Genomic DNA, 18,815 nt, shown 5'->3' on the forward strand with positions numbered 1-18,815 from the left:
TTTCCTGTTGATCAAAGGGGAGGTGGAGGCGGAGGAAGCCGTAAGGGGGTGAGGAGGGCGGGGTGGCCGAGGCCGGCGCGTTGATTGTGTAGGGCGGCCTGGCGCAGCGCCCGAGCGGCTGAGCTTGTGGGCCGGGTGGCGCGAGGTGGCCGTCATGGCGATGCCGGAGAGCCAGCTGAAGAAAATGCTGAGCAAGGTGAGCCCTCGGACTGCCTGCCGCAGCTCTCTTCCCCTCCCCCCGGATCCCAGGACAACGGCTCCTGACGCGCGCGCGCGCCTTCCCGGGGCCTCCCGGGGTGGGTGCGGGGCCTCGGGCTTTCCGATGCTGCCCCCACCTCCATGGAGCACCGCTGACGGCCTCGCGCCTGCACGGGCACGGGCTCGTGGCTCTAGCCCTGGCCTAACCTCCTGGGCCGCGCCTGCCACTTCTGTTTTGCCTCGGGTCAGGTTCCTCACTGTCTCCCAGGCGGGGGTCCTTAGGTCGCCGGCAGCTTCCGGGCTCTGCTTGACCCTTGCCCCGGAGGCATGAGGAAGTGTGGGTCCGGGCGAGGGCGCTCTTGTGATGCTGCCCGAGGGTCGAGCCGGGGCAATTTAACCTTTAAACAGCCGAGGTAAACCCCCTGGTCTTGAACACTTGATCGAAATTTGATTTTTTCTACGGAAGTATTTTCATTTATAAGTTCAATTATTTATGTTCAGATTTTCTTTTTAGGTACACGTACACAATTTAAAGCAGTTCTTTGGATTTTTTTCTCAAATCAGTGTAGCTACTGTCAGAACATTGCAGATTTTCTTATTTTATTTGGCAAAACTAAGTGAAGATCCTTGTGGAGGCACGGAGAAGTGAAGAATTTCAGATTTAATCTAGTTGGGAATGGGGGTAGGGCGAGCTGTCCTGTACTGGGACATGATCATCACCAAAGTCATAGCTCAGTTTTTTTAACTTTATTTTTTAAAGTCTTACCTTCCGTCTTAGAATCAATACTGTGTATTGGTTTCAAGGCAAAAAAGTGTTAAGGGTTAGACAATGGTTGCCCAGGGTCACACAGCTAGGAAGTGTCTGAGGAACCCTAGGACCTGCCTGCTATAGGCCTAGCTCTCAATCCACTGAGCCACCAGCTTCCCTTCAGTTTTTTTACTTTAAAAAAGAATCATGCCCGGTAACTTTTCCCCCAACAACCAACCATTTTAACCAAGCACTTAAAAACCTTTTAAACTATTTTAAGAAAGTGCGAAGTAGTTTTAATGTTAAGTGATATTTTCATCAAATTTGGCCTCCAGTTGAAGTTACTAAGCAGGTAAGCCAATCTACATACAGCTTAGGAAATGAAACCAGGTGTCTTTTATGCTTGGTAGAATATTTGGAGACTAATAAATAGTCTTAGTTTTTAAATAAAACTATAGAGAAGCTTTGGGAGCTCCATTAGATGGAGACTACTTGTGAACCTCTTCCGTTCACTTGCCATATCATAATTTATTGGAAAAGTTAGATGCTTCTGACATGGTTTGAATGATCTGTAGTTAAAATGCCTGGAATAGTATGATGATTAATATTTTACTTCTACCTTGCTTTCAGTTACCAGTATATCTTATGGAGTTTACTAAGAACTATTTCCCCCATAAAATATGTTTTAAATTTTAAACTTCCATTTTCCCCAAAATAATCATTGATTTTAGCCTTTCAATTTCCTTTTATACTGTTAATGTCTATAAATACAGTATAAATATGGATTGATATCTGAAATTCCATTACAACGAAAATACTTTTCTTGGGTTGATTCAGTTCACTTGATATAAAAGTAATAGTATCTGCTCTTTAAGCTCTCAATATGAATGCTCTTCTCACCTTTCATCTCAGATATAAAGGGGGACAGAGTGTTATCTAGTGCCATTTGGTAGAGTGGGGCACAAAACTGCTTTTCAAGTTCAGTTACAAAGTTATTCACTTTTATAGTACTTCTTAATTTCAAGTTACACAAACACTTTAGCAGCAACAAAGTTCTGAGTAAGGGAGTAGGGGAGAGAAAATTATGTTATATATAGGATTATAGATCTAGTGCTGGACAAAACCTCAGAGGCATTTAACCCAACCTTTCATTTTACAGATGAGAAAAGTTCAGGTCACCTAACATTTACCATTAAGCACTTAACTATGTGCAAGGTACTGAGGATACAAAGACAAGGAAAAGACTGTCTGTGTTCTTAAGGAATTCACAGTCTGACAGAGGAGAGGACATGCAAACAGCTAAGTACAATACAAACAAGCAATAGAATAAAATGGAGAGAATCTCAGGGAAGCCTCTAGTATTAAGGAGGACTGTGAATAGCTCTCTCCAGAAAGAGGGGCTTCAGCTGAGACTTGAAGGAGGATAAAATGAGAAGGGAGATAATTCCAGGCATGGTTTAAAAACTCAGTCAGAAAATGGAATTTCTTATTTGAGAAACAAGGAAGTCAGTGTCATAATTTGTGGAAGGGATTAAGAGTTAGCCTGGAAATGTAGGAAGGAATCAGAGTATGAAGGAATTTATAATTTTATTAAAAGCCAAAGTATTTTATATTTTATTTTGGATGAATTAGGAATCCACTCTTGGTCACATTGGAGCATTTGATTGTCAGCTGAATGCAGGGTGGACTGCAGTGAGGAGAGACTATGACGCAGGGGGACCAACCTGCAGGCTGTTGAGATAGTCAAGACTTGAGGTGATGAGATCCTAGAATAGAGTGGTGACAGGGCTAGAGAAGAAAGGGTATTATAAAGAGAGGTTGCAAAGGTAGGGAAGACATACTCGAGACTGTTAGCTGCTTGGAGTAGAGAGTGATGACATCCAAATTGTGGGCCTACATTACTTGATGAGGTGCCCTCAGTGAGAGAAGCCCAATTCTTTGCTAAATGAATTGCTCTAGCTTACACAGCTTGTGTCAAAATTTGCCTAAGTCCTCACATTCCAGGACCTGTTCTGTTTTACATGATGGAGAATGGTAGGGTTATTTTATTTTGATCTTTAGCTACAACAAAAATTTGTTTATTGAATTAGGTTAATTGAGTACATTTCTTCTACATAATGTTTATTTCACAATTGGACTATGATGTAGGTTTTTTGAGATGAAAAACTTCCTGGGCTAATTCTGACCCTTTAAAAAAAAATCTTATTTTTTCCTAGGGACAGTGAACTTTGGTACCATCTCCCAATACTTTTTTGTCTCCCCATATAAAACCTCATGACATGTTGCTTGCTGCAGCTCTTTTTCTAGAGCTAAAAAGCCCCCAACTAAACACCTTTGTTTAGGTCAAAGGGCCCCAACTGTATGCTCTTATAAGGATGACCTAGCATCAGTAGCAATTGCCAACATAGTATTTTTCCAGATCAGGTTCACTTCCACTGGAGAGATCATGAATTTATATAGCATTCTTACCACTTTCTGCTAACTTTCACTCAAGTTGAAAAAGTTTTAAGATGCTGTTTGTTACCAGTGTTTGTCAAAGAGCCATTAAATGCCCTCCCAGAGAGCTGGGCCTTTTTAGTGACTTTTGTTGTTCTGTTGTGTCTGGTTCTTAGTAACTGGCCACTTTTTGGGGTTTTCTTGAAAAAGATATTGTAGTGCTTGCTATTTGTTCTCCAGTTTATTTTATAGACAAGGACACTGAGATAAACAGGGTTAAGTGACTTGCCCAGGGTCACAGGGCTAGTAAATAGCTGAGGCCAGATTTGAACTCAGGAAGATGTTTTCCTGACTCTAGGTTCAGCACCCTTTCCACTCTGTCAACTATTATTACTTAGAAAACCTTTAATCAATCTTATATTGTCTTGTTTTTTTTTTTTTTAAACATTTCCCAGTTAGGTTTTAATCTGGTTCTAGTCACAGTGCTATGAATTTGACCTTTGGTCTATTTAAAATCTACAGAAACAAAAATAGATATTGGTGATATTCCTAAATATTTCATAGTATTTAAAATTTTTTATAACCTTTATATGGTATATGTGAAATAAAAAATAACCCGAGGAATGCTTCCAATGAAGTGGGAAATGGAAAGGAATAACAATGACTTTAACCCTGGAGGAAAGAATACAGACAGTGATGAGATATGTCTTACTGAAAATAAAGCATTTATAATTAGATGATTTTAATTTTTAAAATACTCTGGTGACATAGGGTAATTGTCATATGACAGATTAAAGGTAACTGAAGTACAGATTTAGCTAACGCGAGATGCTGAACTAGTTCTAAAACCCATTTCCAACATTTAGTACTGTTTTGGACCATAATAGATGCTTAATAAATACTTGTTGACTTCCTAATCCATAGTTTAGTCTATGCTGTTTATCACTTTTCCTTGTTTCTTTTTGAAATTACATTATCTAAATACATAATAAATTTTGCTCTCAAAGAAGACTACAAATCAACCAAAAAGCATTTTAAGCCAAGGTACTATGCATGTAAGGGGTTGTGGATTCCCCCAAAGAAGGCACTCAAAAGAGCTAGACCCAACACATGAAAATGTAATGCATATTTAAATGAATCATATAATAATGTCCCAGGGTAATGCATGATTAATTGTTAAATAATGATATAGATAAATATTGTGACCTCTAGAGTGTGAGCTCATTGTGGACTGTTGAGTCTGATTTGAGAAGGTTTCATGTAAAAGGTAGGGTTTGAGTTACACCTTGAAAATGTAATTAGGATTTGAAAGAGAGGAAATAGGACCTGATGTAGATGGAGAACAGCAAGAACAAAGTTTTGTATAGTGAAAATTAGCCAGTGACTTTGATTGGAATGAATGGTTTCTGCTGGGAAGAATTGCCATATTCATTTCTTATTTGACCGAACTCTAGCCTTTGCCATCATGTCCTAGGAACTCTCTTCAGTAAGATGACAGTCTTGGAACTTAAACCTAGTCAGTAACTTCTTTCTGTGTCCTTCCCTGTTCCTGGTGCCCAGTCTAGCCATCTCTTTATTTCCTACTTGCCTGTACTCTATACATCATTGCTTCCTACTTGTCAGCTTCATTTTGTTGTCTTCCCCTATTAGAGTATAAACTGGAAGAAAGGAATTGTTTTGATTCTCCCCTCCACCAGGTGCTAGTACTCTCTCCTTGGTACTTCCTCTGTTGTGTATGTATGTGTATTTTTGTTTTGTTTTGTTTTTTGTTTTTCTTTTTTTAAACCCTTAACTTCTGTGTATTGGCTCCTTGGTGGAAGAGTGGTAAGGGTGGGCAATGGGGATCAAGTGACTTGCCCAGGGTCACACAGCTGGGAAGTGTCTGAGGCCGAATTTGAACCTAGGACCTCCAGTTTCTAGGCCTGACTCTCAATCCACTGAGCTACCCAGCTGCCCCTTGTATATGTGTATTTTTAAAAAATTAATTTTCTATGTGCCTGTTGTTCTCCCTGTTTGTCATCCTCCCACCCACCCATTTTAATCCTAGAACTTAAGTACATAGCAGGCTAGCACTTAATAAATGTCTTTGGAAATGAATTGTTGAACTACCAGGGTCACCCTGGCAGTAAGTTCCTGAACCTGAGTCTGAATTCAGACCCTCTAATGTGATCTCTCCTAGACTACCCCTTTGCAAACAATTCTTAAGAATAGAATTTTATCAATTTTTTAATATAAAGTAGTGTCTTAAAGCTCTACAAGAGGTGTATATAAGCTACATTTTCACACAAAACTCTTATGTTATTTTGTTTTCTAGTACAAGTATCGAGACCTAACTGTACGGGAAACTGTCAATGTTATTACATTGTACAAAGATCTCAAACCTGTTTTGGACTCTTATGGTGAGTTTTTTTTTTTTTCTTAATTAGAAAATTTGGAGTGTAGTGTGCTGTAATGTTACTCTATTCTTTGCTGTTTTGCCATTTGTTTGTCAAGTTCGGTGTTCAAAATTTGACTTTTCTCCCTCAGAGTAAAGAATGATGAGACAAAACAAAATGTTCAATTCTTTTACATTTATAGGCTTGTGGTTAGGGTTTAAAAGAGCTAATAATTTCACCTTTCAGTTTTTAAAAGTTTTCTTTCACATAAAGCGTTATGAGCTGGAAATGCACTTAAAACATACACCCAATCTAATTTATTTTATAGATTAGAAAATTTACTTTCTTGATCCTCAGGTGGTTCACATCACAAATGTATGTACTTTCACTTTTGTTTATCAAAACCAACAAGGTATACATGCTCTGTAGCCAGCCAGTCCTAATGAGGGTTTGACTCCTTATGATCATTTGAGTCCACAGAGCATAAGTTTCCCTTGTGCTCTATAGTCAAAGGTTATCACAAAACACAAACACATAAACAAAGGCAGCAGAGAATGCTTGATTTTGAAGAGATAATCCTAGATTTGATTCTAGACTGATTCTTGGTACCTTTGTAAACTTAAAATCATTTAACCTCTTCCAGTCTTCAATTTCTTTATCTGCAAAATGTGGGAGTTGGACTAGATGGCTTGTAAGGTACTTTTGCTCTGAATGCATGATCTGGCTGCCTATCTCTGTCCTTTTATACTTTTCTCCTTAGGTACTATCTCTTTTTGCCTGCTTTAGATCTGTACTTTGGGACTTATTAGTGTCTCACTTGGTTAAGATGGAGCAACCTTCCTTCTGATTTGTTTCTTGGTCTTTTTTATACTTCTGCATAATTTACTGCATTGGCTTTAAAGGGCACCTTACCTTTCTATCTCTCATAGTTCTACAAAATGGACTGTTTGTCTTATACATATAGTGTTACAGGATGGAGCCTCATATGGGGAGATCCCTCACATAATTAAGAAATATAATAGATATGCTTAAGTTTTGCTTTATAATTAATTTAGTGTTGTGCACATATTTAACCTAGTATTCTCCAAAATGGAGCTTGCATTTGGAGTTACATCCAAAAGATTTCCAATGTCCTGAATTCAACCTAAACATTAGGCTTTTTCATTTAGGCTTTTCAATTTTTTCATTAGGCTTTAATTTGACCATCCTAATTCTTGACTCATTCTTAGTCTGGTTCATCATTTTCCTCCTACAAGTGCCTTGTGGGACATCAATACTGGTTTTGGGCCTTGGTTCTTTTGATTCTTGGTTTCTCTTCTTTCTCTACACTCAATTCAAATTCCACAGGAGGTCTTTCCTGTTCTGTTTATATGTTGTCTTTGTCCCATGTATCCATCTGGCCCATACCTGTCTCTCTTCCTCTTCCCCTTCTTTCCCACTGAGAGATTACCTTCCATCTTGTATATTGAAATTTTAGCTTCTTGAGGAAGAAAGTTGAGGGAAATGATGCTGAAGCTGAATCCATGTTTTTCCCTGTCTTTCTATCCATTGCTTCACATAGTACTTTGTACATAATCTATGTGCTTAATCCATATTTGTTGCCTGACAGACTGTTAGTGAACTCATCTATTTTCATAGATTCAATTATCACATCTTTGCAAATGTCAGATTTGTATTGTAGAGTCGGCCTCATCTGAACTAGAGTTTCACATTCCAACTGCTTGCTGTTTATTTCCACTTAAATATCTCTGAAATTGAACTCATTTCCCCCTACTTCAGAACCTAGTGGAATTCAAGCATCCATTCAGCAGCCTTAACTCCACGGTTTTCTACTTCAGTGTTGCATCTCAGTTATAAAACTTGCTTGTTTGCTTCTTTTATCATTTACTACCTATTATCCTTATCCAAATTTTCCCTTCCTTTTCTAAGATTATTCACATGGAAAAAAGTGAACAAAATAAGAAAATCTCACCCATTACAAATTAATATGTGATCCATAATCTGATCCAAATCTTTGCTGCTGTTTATAATCCTTCTTACCAATTTATTTCATTCCTTGTGGTGACTATTTTCTCCTCTTGAAAACTGTAACCCATAACTCCCATGATTAAAGCTGCACACCTAGCTTCCTACTTCCCTAGGAATATTGAGACCATCCAATATGAAATTCCCTAGCTTTCCTTTTTCATTTTTTTCAGCTTCCGCATCATTTCCCTCTACTTCCTTGCCAACACAAAAGTGAAATCTTTAATACTCACTAAGGGTAAATCTTGCTCTTATTGTTTAAGCCACCATTCCCTCACTTTCATTGGTTTCAGTCTCTTCCATCTGTCTGCACTTCTACCTGTAGACATGTCATATCTAAAATGGCTTTACCTTGAATTTTCTATGCAATACTACTACTGTCCCATTTCCATCTCCTTTATCAATGTTAGACATCAAAAAATTGGCTATATCCAGTTCCTCTGCCTCTCCACTATTATTTTCTTGTCAACTCCATGTAAATAGTCTTAAACTTACCTCCTCTTCCCTCTCCACACACACACTTACACAGGATATGGAAACTTCCCTCTCAAAAATCATCAGTAGAGGGGTAGTAGCTGGGTGGCTCAGTGGATTGAGAGCCAGGACTAGAGACAGGAAGTCCTAGGTTCAAATTTGAACTGAGACACTTTCTAGCTGTGTGATCCTTGGGCAAGTCACCTAACCCCCATTGCCTAGCCCTTACTGCTCTTCTGCTTTGGAACCAATCCATAATATTGATTCTAAGATGGAAGGTAAGGATTAAAAAAAAAAATCAGTACTTCCAGTTAAAAATGCAATGGCCTTTCCCCCCCCCCCCCCAGGATTCACTTCTCTTAACCTCTTTGTGTTTTGACCTTGTTGACTTCCCTCTCTTATCAAGATAAAGAAATATATGTTCTCTAGAGCTGCTTCTGATATTGGATCTTTGACCATGGCTGGGTCACATCTGAACCCAGTTCATTTGTAAAATAGGAATAACTACCAATATAGTAGTATCTCACTATGTTAGTTTAAGGTTCAAGTGAGTTAATGTATATAAAGTACTTTATAAACCATAAAGTGATATCTAAGTTTTGTAAAAATAACCTAGCCAACATATATGTATGTACTTCCCTAACTCCTTTCTCTCTTTTGCCAATTCCTCATCTTGCTCACCATGTGAGTTCCCCAAGCATGTGTCCTTGGCCCTCTTCCCCCTCTCTCAAAATATTCTTGGTGATTTTATTATTTATTATTATGGATTCAGCTACAGAATCTCCACAGATAACTAACTCCCAGTCTTTATCTCTAGCCTTTATTACTCTTTTGAACTTGTTTACTCAACAAGTATTTATTAATTACATATTATGTGCCAAGCACTGATTTGAGTAGTGGGGATACTGATACAGTGAATGAAATATCTCCACTTGAGCATCACATAGGTACCTCAACTTCAGGTCTAAAAAGGAATTCCTTATCTTCTTAAACCTATTTTCTCTGATTCCATTATTTCTTCCCCCCCCCCCCTTTTTTTTAAAATTTTAATTTTGAATATTTTCCCAGTTACATGTTTCATGTTTCCCTCTCCCCCAAACACCCCCCCAACCCCCCTTAGCCAATGCACAATTCCACTGGGTTTTACATGATTCCATTATTTCTATTTGTGGTACTAGCATTTCTTTTACATATAGACTACCTTGAGATTTTCTTTGATTCTTTACCCTTACTTTTTTTCCATCCATTTACCAGGACTTGTTCTGTTCTATCTTGACAAACATCTCTCAAATCCTTGCCTTCCCCTATGATCTCACTTCCACCTCAAGGTTCTATTCTAGATGCTTTTCTCCCTTTATATACTCTTTTTCATTGTAATTTAATCCTTTAACACAGGTTTAACTATTATCTCTATGTAAATAACTCCCAGATCTATTTATTTATTTATCTATCTATCTAATCTATTTTTGAGCCATACACACATTACCACTTGTCTTTTAGAGATATCAAACTGAAGGCTCTGGAAATATCTTAAATATTTATCTTAAACTAAACATAGCCAAAAATGAATTCATCTTTCTTATAAACCTTTCCCTCTTCTAAAATTCCTTATTTCTACCAAAGACACCACCATCTTTGCAATATCTTGGGTCTGTAATGTCAGCATCCTGACTTTCCTCAGTTGTCTCCTTTTTCTTTACTCACACAACTACTACCTCGGTTCACCTCTTTACTAGATTATTACCTAAGCCTCCTAATTGGTCTGCATCCCACAAGTCTCTCATGGTACTACTGTCAGAAGTAATTTTCCTTCAGTTTCTTTGAAATCTCAACATGTGAATTCCCTACTCAACCAGTTTCAGTCCTTATTGCATCTAAGATAAAATACAAACTACAATGATTAGTCTTAATGCCTTTCACAACCTAGCCCCAACCTATCTTTACTGCCTTTATTCCCTGTCCTGTACTCTTCCATCCAGCCTATTACTCTCACCCCATCTCTAGTCTCTGTATCTTTGTACTGGCCATTTTCTCTTCCCCCTTTTGGAAACAGGCTGCCTTATCACCACTTCTTAGAATTACTCTCTTCCTTTAAGATGCATATCAGGCACCATATTCTGCATGAGACTTTTCCTGACTCCTCTTCTTTCCCCAGCTGCTAGTGCTGTCCTTCCTAAAACTACCTTTTATTTTACCACCTTATATATATTTATCAACTATATTGTCTTTTCCATTAGAATGTATACTCATTGTGAGTAAGGGTTGTTTTATTCTTTGTATTTTTATCCCCAGCATCATCATAGTGCCTGGCACTTAGTAGGTGTTTAATAAGCTGTTGCTTATTGATTGATAGTATGGTACCTTGTTTTCCCAGGGAAATTTTTGCAGTAAGAGGTCTTCCCACTTTCATTGACTTCCATTCCTTCTTATATGTTACTAACAAATCTTTATTAACACACACAGATCTAACATATCACTTAGCTGCTTATAAATCTTAAGTGGTTCCTGAATAAAGTTCATATAACCTGCATGATTTTCAAGACTGTCCAAAACTTGTTACCACCATACCTTTCTCATTTCCTCCCTTCACATACACTGTTCTCCAGCTAAATATAACTTTTTGTACCTTTGCCCCTTACATTTGCTTATACTTCCATGCCTTTTGTAAAGGGAGAGTGGCAAATGGCTACAGTACTTTCCCTCCCTCTCTTTGTCTATCAAATTCCTAACTTTTAAAAATCTAACTTAAATGGCTGTCATTTCAATGAAGCTTTTCCTGATGATGATGATCACAGTTGACATAGGTGTGAGTATAAAAATAATTGGTGTATGAAGCATTGTACATAAATTGTCATTTGATATGGCTGTCTCCCTCATACCTGAAATATTATTTTGTTTTGTGATTCTCTAATACCTTAACCCCCCTTTAGACTGTAAGCCTCTACCTACCTGGGATATACTTCTTCCTCAGTTTTTACCTTTTAAATTCCTTTTCTCCTCCAAATATTCAATGTAAACACTACCTTCCCTGTTCTCCTTGAGTGTTCTCTACCCTTCCATTTCTTAGTGTTCTTTGTCTAGTGCAGAGATTTCTAACTTGCAGTGCTTATGGGTTTGTGGATAGATTTTAAGGGTTGGAGAAGAATCTTTATTTCAATGTAATTCCTTTCAAATCCTTTTTATTTTGTTTTATGCATTTCAAAGCATTCTGAGGAGTCCAAATCCAACCCCTTCCCAGTAGAATGTAACTTTCTTGAGGATAGTAATTTATTTTAAAATTTTCTGTGCCTAGGCTTAGGATACACATTGTCTTACTTATTCCTGATTGAAATAATTATTGAAAAAATTAAATCATTATTAAATAGGATTTGTTTTATGGTAAAAGCAAGAAACATATAATTTTACAATATTTCATTTAGTAGCATGTTAATAGTTCATTTAAAAAAAAAATGAAATATAGAGGATGGCTAGGTTGTTCAATGGATTGAGAGCCAGGTCTAGAGATGGGAGATTTCTGGGTTTAAATGTGGTCTCAGACAATTCCTAGCTGTGTGACCCTGGGGCAAGTCACTTAAGTCCCATACCTTTTACCACTCTTCTGCCTTAGAACCAATACACACTATTGATTCTGAGATGTAAGGTAAGAGCTTTAAAAAAATAAATAATTTTAATTTAAAAATGAAACATGATTTTATATTGACTGAAGTTTGCAGTAACAATTAGTCTTTAGGGTATGCATATTGAAATATATTAAAGTTCAGTGTGGTATTTTTTTTTAATGATGATTATGTGTTATACGTACAGTATTTTGGGAACCATATCTTTAATCCTATGTTTCTGTTAAATATTCAGCATGCTTCCTATCCATTTTTCCAGGGAATTCAGAAGCAATTTTCTTTTTTATTTACATGTATTTTCATAAGCAGATTGTATTCCTATTGTCTGATTCAGCAAATCATACTTTGTTGATATGGCTTGCTTTGTGGATATTATATTGTACAATCGAAAGAAGGTTTTTTCTAAGATGTTTAACAATTTTAACCACATAATCTAGAAGCACCTACTACTAAAAATGCACATGATTAAAACTTTGTTTAATTTCTTTTAGTCTTTAATGATGGCAATTCTAGGGAGCTAATGAGCCTTACTGGAACAATTCCTGTGCCTTATAGAGGTGAGTATCACAACTTGTGCTTCAAAATAGGAATACATTGCCTTAAACTAGTGGTTCCCAAACTTTTTTGGCCTACCACCTGCTTTCCAGAAAAAAATATTACTTAGGCCCCTGGAAATTAAATTAAAAAAATTTTTAATATCAATAGGAAAGATAAATGCACCTGTGGCCATCACCGCCTCCCTGGATCGCTGTAGCACCCACCAGGGGGCGGTAGCGTCCACTTTGGGAATCACTGCCTTAAAACATAAGACTATTTTGCTAAAATGTTATGTGGAAACAATTATCCTTTACTATTAACTGACTGTTAGATTCATCTTCATTTAGCAATGGGTTTTCACTGTGCTTGGTTTTTCAGCCTTCCTCCAGTAGTTCGTGATCTATAAATATGAATTTAGGTGGCTTTGAGGGTTGGATTCTTTTCATCCTTTAATGTGAGAATTGGAAGGAACCTCTTAAGGAAAGCGTGACTGAATAGTTTTCAGTGACAGAGCACTTGCTATTAAGTGGCAGTGTATCACCAAATGCAACAGACTTTTATTTTATCTTGCTTTTTAAGTTATTGTTTAACAGCAAGCATTTATTAAGCACTTACTATTTGCTAGGCACTTTGCTAAGTGGTAGGAATACAAAGGCAAGCAAAAAGAGAGTCCCTGCCCTCATGGAACTTATATTCTCTCTCTCTCTTTTTTTTAAATAAATTTTGAATTCCAAACTCTTCCCTATTAGCCCTTCCCCTACCCATTGAGAAGGCAAGCAATATATCATTTATATATGTGCAAAACATTTCCATGTTAGCCATGTTGCAAAAATAAAAGACAAGAATAATAAAATGAACAAAATTATACTTCATTCAGCACTTGAATACATCAGTTCTCTCTCTGTGGGTGAATATCATTTTTCATCATGAATTCTTCAAAATTGTCTGGGATCCCAGGAAACATGGTTAATAAGCACCAGCCACATATATGCCCTCCACAGTGCCAGGCATTTTGCTAAGCCTCGGAGATACATTTAACAACAACAAAATTTCTTCCCTCAGGAAGCTTACAGTTTGATTGGTAGAGATCACTACAAAGGATGCCAATTCGTATGTGGTAGTATTAGGTGGGGTGGATGAGGCACTAGGGGGTACCCTGTTCATGACTATCTTGTTCCGTGGAATTGAAACCAGGCATTGCAGCAGATACAAAGTGGAATGAGTTGAGTCCGGTTTCTGCCCTCTATAAAGGAAGGAATTGGGAGGGGCTTAGTACTCTACTCTCTAATCAATGGAAAGGAGGCTGAGGGAGGTGGTGCCAGTCAAACTTGACTTGGTTAGTAGCATGGTGATTAGAAGTAATAAGCTAGAAAATGATAAGCTCATGGGAGGGACATCTTGTTCTATAATGTTGAACCCAGGCAGAGTGGAGGAGAGAACTGACCCTTTAGTCTTAGACATTCCCAATTCTTTTAACAGGCACTCTGAATTAGCAACTGTCTCAAACATCTGAAATTGTATGTCTCATAGATATCTTTTTTTTTTTTTTTTAAACCTTACCTTCTGTCTTGGAGTCAATATTGTGTATTGGCTCCAAGGCAGAAGAGAGTGGTAAGGGTAGGCAATGGGGGTCAAGTGACTTGCCCAGGGTCACACAACCAGGAAGTGTCTGAGGCCAGAATTGAACCTAGGACCTCCCATCTCTGGGCCTGGCTCTCAATCCACTGAGCTACCCAGCTACCCCCTTCACAGATATCTTAAAGACAGCATGTCCAAACAAGCCCTACTGTCTTTCTCAGATTTCTTTCTCTTAACCCAACTTTCCTGTTACTGTCAAAGATACCTCCCTCCTTCCTGTCACATCACCTAGGTTTGCACTCTTGGTGTCATTCTAGTCTCTTCATGTCTCTTGGCTATGTTTCATTTTTTACCTTCACATTATCTCTTAGATATCCCCTTCCTTCTCACACGGCCACTGCCTTAGTTTGGTAAGTCCTTGTCACCTTGGAGCTGAACAATTGTAGGAGCCTATTGGTTGGTTTCTTTGTCTCAGATCTCTTCTTACTATAATCCATCCTCTGCTTAGCTGCTAAAGTGCCTTTCCTAAAGAGCAATTTTGTCTTGCTATGTCACAATAGTTCTCATTCAGTGAATTCCAGTAGCTCCTTCATATCAAATATAAAATCCTCTTTTTGGCATTTAAAACACTTCACAACCGTACCTCTTCCTACTTGATTTTGTCTTCTTACACTTCACTCTCTATGAATTCTATGACTCAGTTAAATGACCTTACTTAACACAAATCTCCATCACCATGCCATTCCACTAGCTGGCCCTCCAGACCTTTGCCTCTTCACCTGCCTCTTGGTTTCCTTAGCTAACTTCAGAACTCAGCTCAAATCCCACTATTTTCCTGCTTCTCCTAAAGGACCTTCTGAGGTTTCCTATTTGTACTGTACATAGCCTATTTGCACAGTTATTTTACTGTTGTCTCTCTCATGAGAATATGGAATTCTTTAGGACTGTATTTTCCCTTTCTTTTTTCCACAGTGGTTAGCATAGTATTTATTACATAGTAAGTGCTTCATAAATGCTTGACTAACCAACTGGTATGTGCATTGTAACACTACCAGTTTATTTCATATAGAGTATAGCTTACACGTACATGTTAATGAGTTGTGAAATGATTTCTTTTTTGGAAAAGAAACATGAATTATATAAACCTTAACCTATGAGTGATTTTAGTAACGAGTGATAGGACATATAATGATGCATTCAGACAACTGAGCTTGGGGCAGAATTTATTTGTTAGTAGAATGATGTGACATATTCCACAAATTAATGCTCTTGCATTTATTAAAAATTAACAAATTGATGCCATTTAAAACATTTATGATCTACTTACTAGAAAGATAAAACTAATGGCATGAATAAAGTCAGGAAAACTTTAGTTCTTAGTTCTTTTAGTAACTTACTGCTGGAAATGTCAACTACATTAAAGAAATTATCACATGTCTCTGTAAGCAAGTAACATTATCTAATTGACAGTTGATTTGGACCTCTTCATCTAGCTGTAGATTAAGCTTTAGATATTTTTACTGGTCAGATGAATTGCTTTTCTTTGGTTATAGAGGCAACGTGTCCCATTAGAAAGAGCCCTGGCTCAAGTCAGAGAAGCCAGGCCCAGATCCTGCTTCTCATACTAGCCCATGTGACTTTGATGAAGTCTCTTAACCTCTTTAGGCTTAATTTCTTTTTCTGTAAAATAAAGAAGTTGGGGTGGATGGCTAACAGTCCCTTTCAGCACTAGTGCTTTCATCCCATATTATATTCCCTAATCTCAGTACTGTTTTTAAAGTGATGAATTGTATAATCAATGATAGCTTGTATAGAAATGCATTCATCTCCCTTTTATTCTTCCGAAATGCTCTGCAAACTAAAAACTTGAGAAACACTTTTAAATATAACTCTGAAACCCAGGAAGTATATTGATAGGAGGCGATATGGAGTAGTGGAAAATACTTTAGATTTGGACTCCTTGAGTTTTCAAATCTCAGTGTTCCTATTAATTACCTCTGGGACCTTTTACAAATCACTTATGAGGCCTGTAGACCTTAGTTTCCTCATTAAGATGAAATGATTAGAGTAGATAGTCTATAAAGATTCTCCAGTCTGAAAACAAATCCCATTATCTTTCTATATTTTTTGTAGTATTTTATTGCGATTGTTTACCTGTTAGGATATTGAAAGGTCAGAAAAAGACCTAAAAAATAGAATAATTGAAGTCTCACTTTTTCTTTTTAGGTAACATATACAATATCCCAATATGCCTGTGGCTGCTGGACACTTATCCGTATAATCCCCCTATCTGTTTTGTTAAGCCTACTAGTTCAATGACTATTAAAACAGGGAAACATGTCGATGCAAATGGAAAGATCTATCTTCCTTATTTACATGAATGGAAGCATGTAAGTATATCACCCATATACTGGTTTTAATTCTTAGTTGGATTTTCATTTTTTCCTTCAGTAAACAACAGAGATTTAATGAACATCTACTATGTTTATGACACTTAAGAATATGCCAAGAGATAATAAAACAAAGATCCTTAACCTTAAGGAGATTGTAATCTATATTGGTTAATAGCACATATGTACATTAAAGGACAGCTTCCAGTAATATATTGTCTATAAGTGGTATAGATAGACTTTATGTTTTTGATAACCTGATATTCATTTATGGATTTTGGAACTCATAGATGTGGAAATTCCTTTCAGTAGGAAACATCCCAACCCATGAATGTTTTTCTTGTTCTTCATTTGAATACAGGGAGTTTATATGTAACCTCCTCAAGGGTCTCTTGAAAAAACCAAGCCAAGGTCTGGTCCAAGTGTTGTAAGGGTTTAAAAAAAAATTAAGGTTGGACTAAATATATGAATGTGGTTGCTGAAATTAATATATCTCAAATCAGATGACTTTTTAGCAGTATTTATTTATAAAATAGAGGGAAAGTAGAGAAATGAGAAAGGGGGTAGAGTAGGAAATCTAGCCTAACGAGCTAAATATCTGCTCTGGCGCCTGGCTTTGCTCCGGCAGGGCTCCAAAACCCAGTCAGAGGGCCCAGAGGTAAATTAGGTATCACCCATGCAGCCTATCTGGTGTTAATCTCTCTGGCAGTCAGGAAAGGAAGGTCAGCTTTTTCACTCACCAATCCAAAGTCAAAGGGGAGAAGATCCAAGAGCAGTCTAACCAAGAGTCCCAAGCCAGAATGCCAAATTCAAAGAAGAAAGCTGGTCACAGGAAGTTGCAACTACTTTTAAAGACCCTTCTTTGCGTCACTTCCTGTCCCTTCCTTCCACTTTACGTGGGCCAATCACAGTTTGAGTTTTCTTAGGACTGCCCAGGGGATGGGAGGGTACAGTTAGTCGTTTCTGAGTGTCACCCACTCTAGCTCGTGGGTTGTGGACCTTCCGTCACTTTAAGGAGGTGTATGGGGGTGTATACACTTCTAGTGATTAAATCTGAAAGTCAGTGAGGGGAGAATTAATCCCATCTTCACAGTGTTATAGGAAAAATAATTTATTTTTTCAAATTAAAACTGGATAACATGATAAATAAGTATAATTTCCACTGTAAAACTTATAGAAGAATGTGGGGCATGGGGGGAGATAGCTTGATAATATAGGCAAGATTCAATCTAATACCCCAAAATTTTTGTAGTTGAAGAGTAATGAAAGAATAAATGGAAAACTTGAGAAAAACAGAGATGTCAGAGGATGAGCTTAGAACTACTTATTAGCGTTTGCTAGCAAACAGGTTCTTAACAATGTCATGAATGCAGCTGAAATCACAGATCATCTTGGATGGCATTCTGTTTGTCACAAAAGCTGGTACCATCATGCCATCTGTCCCTCTAATGAGAATGGATTTTGAAAAACTGGACAGTTTAAGGAATCAGCTCCAAATCCTGAATAAAATAGTAGAAGTTCTTTTTCCTCCTTTTTTTAATGGGGCAAACCATACTACTCATTGCAGTTTTGAGGTTTTTTTCCTCTTTCTTCTTAGGGTATGCATTTCACAGTGCTGCAAAATGTGGCAAATATTGCTATGCCCCAAACCAGGTTTCTCATTTAATATAATCAGTTTTTGTTTCCATTAGGACAGTTTCTGTCATTTCTGTGCCATGCAGTTATTAACCCAGCTTTCTTTTAAAAAAAAAAAAAACCAACCTAGTGTATGAGAAACCCAAAGATCCAAATTGCTTTTGGAAGAACTACTCACTATTCAGCAAAAACTGCTGAGAAAATTGTAAAATGGTATGGCAAAAACTAGGCAGAGATCAATATCTTACACCACATACCAAGAAAAAGTTAAAATGGATACAACATTTAGAAATAAATAAAAATCAACTCTTCAGTCTGGTAAAGATACCTTAAGCACATTGATACTTGAGTTGCTATGGGTTAATGTTATGGGAGAGACAAATATGAATCCTGCTTGTGAGGTTTGTATTTAGATGCATTTTGGAAGTTGTACTTTAACTAGAATTCTGTGTCTTTTTAATAGTTCCAATATTAGAATACCTAGGTGGGAACATACTTAATGTAGGTTTGGCAGTGACAGCTTTTACTTTTAAAACTTTTAATTTTACTTAAAAATTTTTTGTTTCTCCTACCTCCACCCCATTCAACAGAAAGAAAAGATCCCAACCCCCCCTTGTATTTTATGAGCACAGTCAAGTAAAACAAATTTCCACCTTAGCCATGTCCAAAAATTCATTTCACTCTTTTTAAAATAGTTTATGGTTTTTTTAACATGTAGATACAATTTTTTAATAATCATTTTCTGACATTTTGCAATCCATGTTCTCCCCCTCCCTTCCCTGAAATGGCAGGTTATATTTAT

The 18,815-nt window shown here is 37.3% G+C and overlaps 1 protein-coding gene across 1 annotated transcript in view; it reads left to right on the plus strand.

The window, feature by feature from the left end:
• Positions 1-18,815, plus strand: part of TSG101 (tumor susceptibility 101) — a 77,694-nt gene continuing 58,879 nt past the window's right edge. Inside the window, exons 1-4 of the mRNA XM_044681431.1 lie at positions 1-196; positions 5,697-5,781; positions 12,365-12,430; positions 16,215-16,378. Of these exons, the coding sequence (XP_044537366.1) occupies positions 155-196; positions 5,697-5,781; positions 12,365-12,430; positions 16,215-16,378 (357 nt within the window). The 5' untranslated portion in view covers positions 1-154. The remainder of the gene's footprint in view (positions 197-5,696; positions 5,782-12,364; positions 12,431-16,214; positions 16,379-18,815) is intronic.

This window comes from Gracilinanus agilis, chromosome 6, assembly GCF_016433145.1.
Source record: "Gracilinanus agilis isolate LMUSP501 chromosome 6, AgileGrace, whole genome shotgun sequence".
In the NCBI taxonomy this organism is placed as follows: domain Eukaryota; kingdom Metazoa; phylum Chordata; class Mammalia; order Didelphimorphia; family Didelphidae; genus Gracilinanus; species Gracilinanus agilis.